The 12,868-nt window shown below is 42.8% G+C and overlaps 1 protein-coding gene across 1 annotated transcript in view; it reads left to right on the top strand.

Moving 5' to 3' along the window:
• Nucleotides 1-12,868, top strand: part of fat3a (FAT atypical cadherin 3a) — a 220,235-nt gene that overhangs the window by 145,728 nt on the left and 61,639 nt on the right. The window contains 1 exon segment of the mRNA XM_052078759.1: nucleotides 9,479-9,618. Coding sequence (XP_051934719.1) covers nucleotides 9,479-9,618 — 140 coding nt within the window.

Below are 12,868 nucleotides of genomic sequence, written 5' to 3'. Positions count from 1 at the left end.
GGAATGTAGCCACGACAGTCCCCTGCGGCGCCCTAGTGCTGCAGAGAATAATGATAATAATAATAATAATAATACATTTTATTTATAAGTGCCTTTCAAGACACCCAGGGACACTTACAATCAGACAAAAACAATAAAACACAGTACGGGTTGAGCAGCGACAGCCAGACGCGGCAGCGTTAACTCAACCCTGAAAGTCGGAAGAAACCACAAGGGAGGGAGAGGGGGAGAAAAAAACACGCTCGAACTATCCTCATTTTGAGGATAGTTTGAGTTAGGCAAAAAAAAACTCCTGCACGAGCATATAACAATTACAACAGGTCACAAGACATGAACAATGAAGGCGGTGATACAAGGGAGTGTATGCGTGTGTGATTGTCTGGTTGTGTGTGCGTGTGAGAGCCTCAGCTGCTACGTCAAAGTCATCTCATAGAGACGGTCCTGGCTTATCAGACTATGGCCGAGAAAGAGGGGGTGATGGTACTGCAATGGCTTTCATGCGTACTTTCATCAGGGGAAGGTCGAGATAGCAGATGTTGTTTTTGGTAGCAGGCAGTCCAAGAAATCCAGACAGCCTTGAAGTGTGTATCTCAAATGGCGTCGATCAGCCAAATCCGCAATTTCTTTCAATATTTGAGCACGAATTCCAGTTTCACCAAGTTGTTGCCCATCTTGCAGTGCCGTTCCAAAGCCACAGAAGCCTGTCCGACTCACAGCTTTGTGCCCTCAAATACTGCGGCCGGTTTGTGAGGTAATCTGTAACCCATGATGTGAGGTGTAGGTCAACTCCGGCGTACAGCAGCTTGTCCCCCAGTACGTTGGGCTGAATGGTGTTGAAGGCACTGGAAAAATCAAAGAATACAATTCTCCCAGTGCTCCCAGCATTCTCCAGGTGTAACAGCACCGAGTGGATGAGGTAGATAATGGCGTCCTCCACACCGATGCTGGGCTGGTAGGCAAACTGTAGCGGGTCCAGTGATTAGCTCACCAGAGGTCGCACGTAGGCGAGGACGAGTCTCTCCAGTGTCTTATCGGGTGAGACATCAGCGGCAATGGTCTGTAGCTGTTGAGCTCCTTCGTGGGGCGTCTTGGGCAGTGGGACCAGGCACGAAGTTTTCCACAGCTGTGAAACGCTGCACAGCCTCAGGCTCAGGTTGAACATGTGCTGCACAATGTCACACAGCTGGTCGGAGCAGGTCCTGACGAGCCGGGAACTGATCTTGTCTGGACCTGCTGCCCTCCTCACATTCTCACTCTCATATACGGTAAATATAACCCTCTGTTGTTCATACAGTTTTGGGGGATTTTAGATCTCCCTTGCTGCTACTGAAAATCCTGTAATTTGTTTTCCTCCACTTATGAATATGTTTATGCTGAACGGGGAAGGGCCACAGCCATTTATCCAACGGCAGCAATGCCCAGCCAAGCAACGGTTCGGGAACTCAATGGGAACTCAAATTTGCATTTGACTGACACAATTTTTCACAGCTACCTGTGGTTTTCAGTAACGCATGAGTCACCTGATCCACCACTGAGAGTTATTGCAGTTTGGTGGGTGGCCTTTACTGGCTGGGCCACCTCTTGTGGACGGTCATGTCTGGTTGGTGTGGTATTCTCACGAAGCGGTCTTCATTTTCTTTTTTAGTCACTTAATTGACAGTTGAGCACACTGAGCTAACATAGCATTCAGAGATAGTATTGACTTGTACTTCCACACAACTCTACTTTGGTCTTCTGTAATGTGTGAATGTTTTTCTTGTTCAGTGTTTTGTTCTTCATAATATTAAAACGTAAATGATTCTTTGAAGGGGACTTCTTGAAAGGAGTGCCATATTTTGGTTGGAAATGTTATGAGTATATAAAATAATTTGTCACAGTCGTGTGGAAAACACATATGTCCAGTTTTGTCACTTTTTAAATGTTTACATTAGTTAATGGGATGTCCGAAACGAATCTATTTTCGAAGTAACATATTATTTGTTTGAATTTAAAATAAAGTAATGTCAAAGGATTAAATGTTCAAATTAAGGAAACAAAATACAATTCTAATCATTTCACAATCATTTGTGTGACGTTATACTTTTGGAGAATCAGCAACCAGGTCTACTTTTCAAGTAGCTAACCTCCCGAGATTGACCCTGTTAAGTGTCAACATTGCAAATGCACACACAGCTTTTCTGTTAGGTTTGAAATGAACTGAATAATGTTTAGGATCTCAGAAATGCAGACAGACAAAATGGGATCACAAAAAATGTTTATTATCCAAAATGCAAAGCCGACAAAGTCCAAAACAGAAAATTGTGGTCACAAGGATCCAGGAAAATTAGGAATCAACAAAAGACACTTGCAAAATGTTAGGTAATGGGACACCGAGAATACAAACAAAATGACCCCAATTCACACGACAAACAAAAGCAAGCTCAAAAGACTGAACAATGACTATACCTACAGAACGTAAGGTAACAAGAATGACGATGACGATGACGAGATTGAGAGGGCTAGAAAAACAGCACTTAAGCAAGACCAGCAATGAGGTCAATAATCTGACAGAGACAAGAGATCTTGGCAGTCCTTAAATAGATGGCTTAATCATAATGATTACATTGGAAGCAGGTGTGCACGCTGGAGGAGAAGCCCTCCACTGCCACATGCTGGAAACACAGAAACACTTTTTCAGCCCGTACAAACTAACTTCATAACGCTGTTTCTGGTTGTCATACAACCACCGGACATCATGCATGCATGTGTGCACATATGCATGCCCACTTGGCATGTCAAGCTGCATGATGAGTGATAGCACTGACCCTAACATGAACAAAACTGAAAAATAAAGCAACCGAAGACATAGGTAGATGTCTGAGTTTGGAAAAAAAAGGAAACGACTGCCTACCTTCACAAGAAATCTGCCAGTGGGAGGTGGAGGCAGGGGCGCGCTTTGTAGCACCTTCAAGCATTTTTGCTGGAAGATCCCCATCATAGCTTGCGCATACCAGTTTTAGAGTCAGGCATTTCAGATAAAACAAGCAAGCTTTGAATGAGAGTTCACAATGCATATATCTGTAATGGTTCTGATTGCTAATTGTAACCGAGGTCACACGCTACCGTAGTTTAAAATGGACCTTTTTTTTTTATTTGTATTATTCATTCATTCATTCATCTTCCTAACCGCTTGATCCTCACTAAGGTCGTGGGGGGTGCTGGACCCTATCCCAGCTGTCTCCGGGCAGTAGGCGGGGGACACCCTGAATCGGTTGCCAGCCAATCGCAGGGCACACAGAGACGAACAACCATTCGCACTCACACTCACACCTAGGGACAATTTAGAGTGTTCAATCAGCCTGCCATGCATATTTTTGGAATGTGGGAGGAAACCGGAGCACCCGGAGAAAACCCACGCAGGTATTATTTTTTACAATATTTTTTGTGGACATGAGACTGGCAGGGTGCAAAGATTGTTTTGTACCCTAACACAAAATCTAGTAATAATGCATTTTATTTGAAAGCGCTTTTCATCACACTCAAAGACACTTTACAAGAGCTTAAAACACAGGATAAAAATGTGCATTTAAAACAAGCATACATAACTTGCAAAAGCACATTTAGATGAACAAAAAGCAAAATGGGAAAAAGAAATTAAAAGGTATTAAAAGCATTGCGGAACAGGTGAGTTTTAAGGGATGATTTGAAAGATTGGAGGGCAGTACAGTTGCGGATGTGTTGTGGTAGAGCGTTCCAGAGGGTGGGGGCAGCGACAGAGAAGGCTCGGTCCCCCCAGGTTTTGAGCTTGGTCACGGGGATGGCGAGGAGGTTTGTGTTTGAGGAGCGGAGATTGCGGGAAGGAGTGTATTGGTAAAGAAGGTCGGAAGGATAGGAGGGGGCCTGATTGTTAAGGGCTTTATAGGTGAGTAGGAGCAGTTTAAATTGAATACGCTGGGGAACGGGGAGCCAGTGGAGGTTTTTAAGGACGGGGGTGATGTGATCACAAGTGCGGGTGTGGGTGAGTAGGCGGGCGGTGGCATTCTGGATGTACTGTAGTTTATTGAGGAGTTTGGAGGTTGTACCGTAGAGAATGCTATTGCAGTAGTCAAGGCGGGAGGTGATGAAGACATGGATGAGGGTTTGAGCAGCGTTGAAAGAAAGTGATGGGCGGAGACGAGAAATGTTTTTGAGGTGGAAGAAAGCAGTTTTGGTTATTTGGGTGATGTGTTGGTCGAAAGACAGGTTATTATCAAAAAGGACACAGAGGTTGCGACAGTGAGAGGGGGGGACAGGGTGCAGTTGTCAATAGTGAGGTTAAAGTTGGAGGTTGTTTGGGTGAGGGACCGAGGACTGATTATAAGCAGTTGAGATTTAGTGCAGTTAAGAGTGAGAAAGTTTGTTTGTTTCCAGGATTTGATATCTGAAAGACAGTTAGACAGGATGGAGTGGGTTGTTGGGGTAAATGATTTGGTGGATATGTACAATTGTACGTCATCAGCGTGGCAGTGGAACTGGAGACCATGATGACGAATGATTTGGCCGAGGGGTAGAAGGTAGAGAATGAAGTGAAGAAGACCAAGCACAGAACCCTGAGGGACACCTTGGGACAGTGGGGCAGTGTAGGAAGAGCAGTTGTTTATGTGTATGAATTTTTTCCTGTCTGTGAGATATGAATGAAGCCAGGTAAGGACTTTGTCGGTGATGTTTAGGGATTGTAGGCGAGAGAGTAGGATGGGATGGTTGATGATGTCAAAGGCAGCTGTAAGGTCACGAACGATGAGGATGGAGAGTAGGCCGGAGTCAGAGGCGAGAAGGAGGTCATTAGTGATTTTAAGGAGGGCTGTTTCATTGCTGTGTTGTGTGCAGAATCCATATTGAAATTGTTCAAAAAGTTGGTTGTTGTTTAGGTACGTTTTAATTTGAGATGTGACGGCACGTTCTATGACTTTGGACAGAAAGGGGAGGTTGGAGATGGGTCGAAAGTTGCTCATGATGTCAGGCTTGAGTCCGGGTTTTTTGATGATGGTGGTTACGGCAGCCAGTTTGAGTGAGGAGGGGACATAGGCAAAGTTGAGGGAGAAGTTGACAATGTTCATGACGAGGTGGGAGATGGTGGGAAAGCAGTGCTTGACGAAGGAAGATGGGATGGGATCCAGTGTGCAGGTGGAGGAATTCATTGTTGAAATGATATTTGTGAGTTCGGCTATGGCGACAGGTGTGAATTCAGAGAGAGGTGAAGTAGTTGGAGTGATGGATGCTGGTAGGAAGGGTGAGGTGGTGAGTGAACTGTAGAGGATGTCGATTTTGGATTGAAAGTGGGATAGGAATGAATTGCATTTGTCAACGGTGAAAAAGGTTGAAATATTGTCGCTCGGTTTGAGGAGTTTATTGACGGTGGAGAAGAGAGCCTTTTGGTTGTTGGAGTCGATGTGGATAAGGTTGGAGTAGTAGGTGGAACGGCTGGAGTTGAGTGTGATCTTGTATAACTGAAGGCGAGATGAACAGTTAAAGTTTATAGAGTCTTTCTAGCTGGCGTTTTCGGGTTTTAAGTTTGCGGAGTTCTACGGTGTACCAGGGGGCTGAGCGAGTGAAGGAGACAGATTTGGTTTTGATGGGGGCGAGTTGATTAAGACAGGAGGAGAGAGTGCTGTTGTAGTTGGTGAGAACAGTGGGGTCATGGGACAGTGGAGGAGGTAGTATGGACAAGTGGTTGAGGACGGAGATAGAGAAGTCAGTTGGGCAAACGGATTTGAGGTTTCTGAATGATATGGTGCGCTTTACCTTGGGAATGGGGGTAGGGAGGTGGAGGTCCAGAGTGATAGCCAGGTGATCGGAAATGTTGAGGTTGGTGCTAGAGAGTTTTTCAATGGTGAGACCGGTGGAATAGACCAAGTCCAGAGTGTGACCGTGGGTGTTGGTGGGGAAGTTGACATGTTGAGTGAAGTTAAGGCAGTCCAAAAGGTCAAGAAATTCAGAGGCATGTTTGCAGTTGGTGTTGTCGATGTGGAAGTTAAAGTCGCCAAGGAGCAGAGTGAAAGGTGAGATAGGTGAAAGCTGTGTGACAAAATCGGAGAAGTCTGATAAAAATGGCAAGAGGAGGCATGTGTGGAGTATGGTGTAGGTCGACGGTGTTTTGGCTAGCAGCAGGTGGTTTAGCTAGCAGTGGGTGGTCTGGCTAGCAGCAGGTGGTTTGGCTAGCAGCGGGTGGTTTGGCTAGCAGCAGGTTTAGCATGCAGGTTAGCTATCCATTTTCTTATCTGCTTTATCCTCACGAGCGCCATTGGGCGTGCTGGACCCAATCACAGCTGTCCTCGGGCAGTAGGCGGGGAACACCCTGAACTGGTTGACAGCTGATCGCAGGGCACACAGAGATGAACAACCATCCGCACTTGCACTGACACATAGGGACCATTTGGAGTATTCAATCAGCCTGCCATGCATGTTATTGGAATGTGGGAGGAAACCAAAGTACCCGGAGAAAACCCACGCAGGCACAGGGAGTACATGCAAACTCCACACAGGAAGGCCGGAGCTAGAATTGGACTTGGTACCCAACACAAAATATTTAATGATAATAATAACATACACACACTCACAAAAAATACACCCCATCCCACCCCCAAAACAACCCGTCACGTTGGAATTAGAAGCAGTTCATGGTGTACCATCTTGTCGTGATCAACTGATTTAGAAGCGTGTCTGATTCTTTTGGAGATTAGCTACTTATACCCTCGCTGATAGTTTCCCAGGCGCATCATGCACATTTGATCATTTCATTATTTTTTGGCATTTTACAATCGTGTGAAAATGTAACAACATATTTTCACATCCAAAACATAGTGACGTTCAACTAGTGGGTAAAAGAAGACTGTGCTTTGGCAAGATGATAAGGCAGTGATGATTGCTTTTCTCTGGATAAGTCTTTTACTACGGCAGTCACATTTAAAATATGATGTAATGGCAACCAAATATAAGCATGCCCCAACCACACCCTCATATCAAACACCTCATTATCCAGTTAAAGATGAGACTACACCCAGAAGATGAGCCAGGCAAAATAATTATGAACTGCTTTAGATTAGACTTTCCCATGGTACACGCAGGGGATAGCCATCTGTGTATATAAGTGCTACTCTAAAGTAGTAACAAGTAATTGGGTTTTTGCTCCTGGCCTCACTTTAAATTACTCAAGTGTAATGAACATTTAATTTGTCAAAAATACAACTCCAAGTAGTAATCATGCATTTGTTCACGTAGACATAAGGCGGCAGGGTTTACCAAAGGTTTGTAAGGGTAAAAATGGGTATAAACTTGATCACACAGGCAAGCAGATGTAGAACCTGATCTACTAAGTGGGAGCACCCAGAATTGCATCTACCAAATGGGCAAAACAGCCTCTCAATTAATTTGCCGCATTTTTACCTGAACATGCCAAATACTTGGAAGAAGGGTTGAAAATAGATTAAATTAGTATACAGAATGTGATTAATTAAACCTGAGACAAATTCTGATGTCTGATTTTGCATGTTAAGATACCACCACCACTGCTGTGTGTGATGAGAAACAATGGCTACGATGAGGACAAGCAAAGTGAGAGACGATAGGTAGAGTGGATCTTTTTTGCCTGCATTAACATTTTTGAAATGCCAGAAATAAAAATTATCAAGGCATGTCTTCTATTAAGTGATGCAATTTTGAAACGGAAGGATCTAAGGCAGGGGTGTCACACTCATTTTTGTTGCGGGCCACATTATAATTACCATTTCCCTTGGAGGGCCGTGATGACTGAAACTGTATCAAGAAGTCAAGAATGTTTTTTTTTCCATTATTTGTTAAGCAACTGCAATGAAGGGTTTGGCAACAAGAAAATGCTTACAATATGTTACTGATTTAATACATGTGAAAATTTGAAATTGCGTTTGACACCTGTGATCTAAGGGCTTGCTTAGAGCCAGTCACAAGAAGTAGCCATGCTCTATTATAAGCATATGGTGTTCAAAGAACACTTTGTCTAATCTGAATGAAAACAAACACGCCTTTGCTCGGTCGACAAAGTATCATATTTTGTTATGTACAGGAACATGTGTTGATGCAACATGTAATATGATCCCCTTCTGATGACTAACTCTATACTGTAAGTGAAGAGAAGAACATTTTGTGTTGTGGAGAAGTTTTCTTTTCAATGTATCAGGTTATCAAAGTGAGCATTGTGCTATAATTGACCTCTAATTGTGTGTACTGTAATTGATTATACCGGAGTAAATTTCTGAGACTGTAAACAGATGTAGATGACATAATAAGTAGATGGATAGCAAACAATTATGAAACTATTGAGTATGTGAAACCACTTATAAAAATGGATGGCCTCATTGCTCTTCTGTTGATTTGGCTGATAGTATGTCACTTCAAAACAAATCCTGATCCAATTAGAAGTTAGTGTAGCTCGGCACTACCTTACATTATTCTGTAATAGCCATTTAATGGCCAAATAACCGCTGTCTGGAGGAAGTCATCGACTGATAATTGAATTTTGGTGCAAGCATCAAGAACTTGTTTGGTGCTAGTTTATAAGAAGTACAAGTTTGAGTTTGTTGTTATTATTTAAAATTGTGATTCATATGTTACATTTCATTCCAAATCATATCTCACAAGCGCACTTTCTAATCCCCTTTTGCGTTTTAGTGAAATACTTCACTGGAAAAGGAAACAGCACTGCAAAACAAGTACCGGTACCATAGATCTAAAGAATGAAATAGCAGCTTAAATTGCCACAGTGCAGTAATCAAAAGCCTTCCTTTATTGACTGTCTTCAGACTAAAATTGTTGCATAGCAAGTACTAAAAAGATAATTACGCTTAATATATGCTGCTCCACCACCATAATTCTCGTTGAATTAACTGAAGATTGCATGGTGAGGTGAGGCACTGCCATGTTCTGTCGACAGACAGTGATCATAAACCCTGCAGGCGGTGGAAAACAATTTTGAAGGCTGGGTTTCTTTGTATATAATTTGGTGTTGGCAGATGAGAGGTTCTCTCTGTCCTCCTTTGGATTCTTGCCAAACCTCATTCTTCCACATGGCCTAAAAGAGGATGCTTGGTTTGGGCAGCAAACAACAGTCATTAGAACCTTCCTGTGATCACAGCATGTTTTAATGTCTTTTTCTGTCTTAGTTCTGCCCCCCCGCCCCCACCCACCCATTTCCTACTGCTGAACAAACAGTGCATCCCTGGTTATTGAATGTACTGTGAACATGGAAAAATTACAACCAAATGGCACTTGTATTTCAAATCCTTTGTTCTCAATGGTGCCGTGGTCTGTTTTCAGCATCAGTTATTCCCAAAGTCTGTACATCAATAATTCAACAAGAGTATGCAGTCTAAAAAACATGGACCGCCGTTTTCAAAGTTGGAGTTGGTGTATGTGATATCTATGCACTTTGAACAAGTCGACATGATTAACATTGTTTGCCCACTTCCACTCTCGCTGTGTGGAGCAGGTGGGAACACAGACAGCGTATTTGATGTGGAGAAGGCCATGGGCACCATCATCATCGCCAGGCCTCTGGATGCTGAACAACGTTCTTTCTATAACCTGACAGTGCAGGCGACAGATGGGATCAACGTTGCATACACACAGGTAACACACATGCTTACTGCATACTGTACTTTTGCCATACTTCAGATTGACCCAAGAGTTGCAACATTGGTAGCTGTATGAAAAGTCAATGTGTCAAACTCAAGGCCCAGGGCCGATATCAGGCCCGCCACATCATTTTATGTGGCCCGAAAAACCAAATCATGTCAACTTCCATGATCTGTACCAAAATTTCAAATTAGCACCTGGAATAAATAACATAGAAATTTCATTTTTATAAATGTAACCCTTTTTTGCGGTAACTTGAACAATTGTTGAACAAACTGTTATCCTTGACGTCTGATTTCAAAAGCACCGGTAATTCATAATAATATGATTGACACGATTAAACATTCATTTCATTTCACTGTCACATCGGCCGTCTGAGGGAAGCTATAACTACAAAGTGGCCCACAACCAAAATAAGTTTGACACTCCTGGTTTATGTCACGTCGTGCCCGAAGCGACAGAGCAATCGCTTCGTGTGCAACAAACTGGAGATAAGTGGATCACCGAAATAGCAGACACAGAAAGGAACTTTGTCACAAAAACGATATTTATTACAACACAAAATCCCCGTCTAAACGGACAACAGAAAACGCTGGTCAAAAAGAGAACCAGGAAATAATTGTAACCAGGCAACAGAAAACGCTTTCGGAAAAAAACGCCAAGGAGAAAATTTAGGCAAAATACTATGATCACTCACGAGAGGATATCTAGGAACGCAACAATTGTCAATAGTCTTTAAGGCAATGTTTTAACCGAGAAGGAATAGGCAATAGCAATGGCACGGCGTGGAATACTCCGGCAGTGAGTTGAATGCCCGAGCGCCTAAATATAGCAGGTGCAATTGCCTACAAATGGGTGGCAGGTGTGCAGGCGGCAAGCAAGAACGCCTGCCCCCTGCTGTCAAATATGGAACGTGACAGTTTAGGTTTAAGTCACTCACATGGACTTGGTATCATTGATAAAATAAAATGCATAATACTCTCTTTTACTTGGAAGAGGTGGTAAGGATGTCCGCCAACTTTTAAGTTAGCTCGATATCATTCCACTCTCTTCTGTCTTACTGAAAACGATTTCTTGGAGGCACCAAGTAATGTTTGCTTGCTCAAAGCTTCAGACCAAAATGTACTTATTTTTGGCCATGGGGAGTCTTTAAATGTGAGCCTGTATTGTAAAAATTGAACTTTTTGCTATGTTAAAGCAACAACTATATTGATTAGATTAATTTTTTTTTTGCTCAAAAACAGGAGAACAAAAACTATTTTAATAGTTCATAAGGACAGCCCTCATGTTGTGTGTTCATGATAACAATAAGAGAAAACAAAATTGCTGAACTATTTCAAATGTACATTTTAGTTACAGCTTTCAATTTTTATTGGGTCAAAGGAGAATTGGGTAACTTTCAGTCTGACTTTTAAAGTGCTCCCATTTTAAAATATCTTTCATAAACGAATGTTGTACTGTTGCAGAACATTAAAAATCTCTAATTCGCCTTTCATCTGCTTAGAAAAGTGAATGGCTTGGAAGGACCTGTCTCCTTTGCCTATGCGCTCCTATTGATTCAGATTCTGAAAACTTTATATGTCCCCGTGGGGCAATTAGAGATTTTGCAGCACAAATACACACTTGTAAGATGGAATCAAGTCCCTCATGTGGACATTCAGTATAGCAACATGCCACAAGGAAGAGCCTCAGCCGTTCAGCGTAGCAAGGTTTAAATTTAGACTAACGGCCCGGCAGCTCTCCAGTCTGTTTCCTTCCACTTCTTGTTCTGTTTTCTTTACAAATCTCAGGATCCAGTTTCTGAATATACATGTTGATGCTTTCCTCACCCAGCGAGTCAAACCGCTGCTCCTGCTGCAATTTCACTTTGGTTAGTTTATTTTGGATGAGCAGTCAGTCGGCACAGAAATTGAGAGAAGTACTCGTTTTTTTTGGCGGGGGGGTTCACCTTAGCTAGACCTTACTGATTTTGAAACAGACCAGATTGTTTGGCCTCTTTGACACGGGTAATTAGTGTCATTTTTTGGTTGAGGTTTCTGTTTATTTCCTCATTGTAGAGGAAGTCAGTATCTTCTCATCTCGCTATATCTGAAATGTTCTAATGTAATCAATTTCAATACCTAAAGACATTAGCCAAAACATTTGGCTGACAGTTTGGCCCAGTGGTGCCTATTTTTAATGAAATGCAATAGATGGCTCCATGAGTTACCCACACTGCACTGAGCACAGCACACTGTGCCGACAACCACCCCATTCATTTTCTGCTAGTGTGCTCTCTTGACGGGGTGAAAAAAAAAAGTTCAATTTGGGTGGCAGCACACTGCGGCGACATCTCAGCACATCCTATTGGCAAGATGGTGACCGAAGGATTTCAGAGTGACAATGTAAAGAGGTTTTGACAGAGTTTTGCCATAAAAATTGCTGAGGATGGAAAGGAATAAGAGAATGAAGGAATAAATAATGTCCCATTGTCCTAAACTCTGGGACACAAGATAGGTGGCATACCGTACGTGGTGTGACGTGGTAAAGAAAGCAATTGGTGGAGGAGATTTACCATTTTCTCTCTCGCTCTCTCTCTCTTTCTCTCTTGGTATAGAGCAGTGATTCTCAAATAGTGGATGTGAGGCTCCATCAAGGGGAGGAGTGGGGCGTTTGACCTCAGGGAACATGCTTTTTTATTTAGATTTTCTTTTATTTTGAATTTCTACTTCTGTCTGAGAATAAAGTGCAATTGCACCTCCACTACATTAGGGGGTAGTGGTGCTCTCATTGGCAGACTGAGCGCAGGGAATATTCACTCGGTGTTTTGTTTGCACTGAGCATGAGCGCTTTGCACACAGCACAGAGTATGAATATAAAGTATAGACACGAAGTCGACAGACAGAGTTCCAGAGACGGAGACAAACGAAAGTTTCCCGAAAGCTAAGACGAGGAAATATAATGAAGCGTATTTAGCGCTTGGCTTCACTGTGACGACGGTGGGAGACGAGGAAAGACCGGTGTTCTTACTGTGTCTAAAAATGTTGGCAGTGGGCAGCATGAAGCCAAATAAAGGTGTCACTTAAAGACATTACACCCAAATCACGCTGATAAGCCGCTTGAGTTTGTTTCAGCAAAAATGTGCCGAATATTGGCAACAATCATCTCCCTTTGTGCCTGCTACTTGTCGCCATTAATCCAGACATCATCTGCACAAGTTATTTTATGTTTTTTTGTTTTGCAGGTTCGTTAATATTGTGCTCCT

Source organism: Hippocampus zosterae, chromosome 10, assembly GCF_025434085.1.
Source record: "Hippocampus zosterae strain Florida chromosome 10, ASM2543408v3, whole genome shotgun sequence".
In the NCBI taxonomy this organism is placed as follows: Eukaryota; Metazoa; Chordata; class Actinopteri; order Syngnathiformes; family Syngnathidae; genus Hippocampus; species Hippocampus zosterae.
The sequence above is the reverse complement of the archived record's forward strand: the minus strand, read 5'-3'. Positions and strand labels throughout refer to the sequence as shown.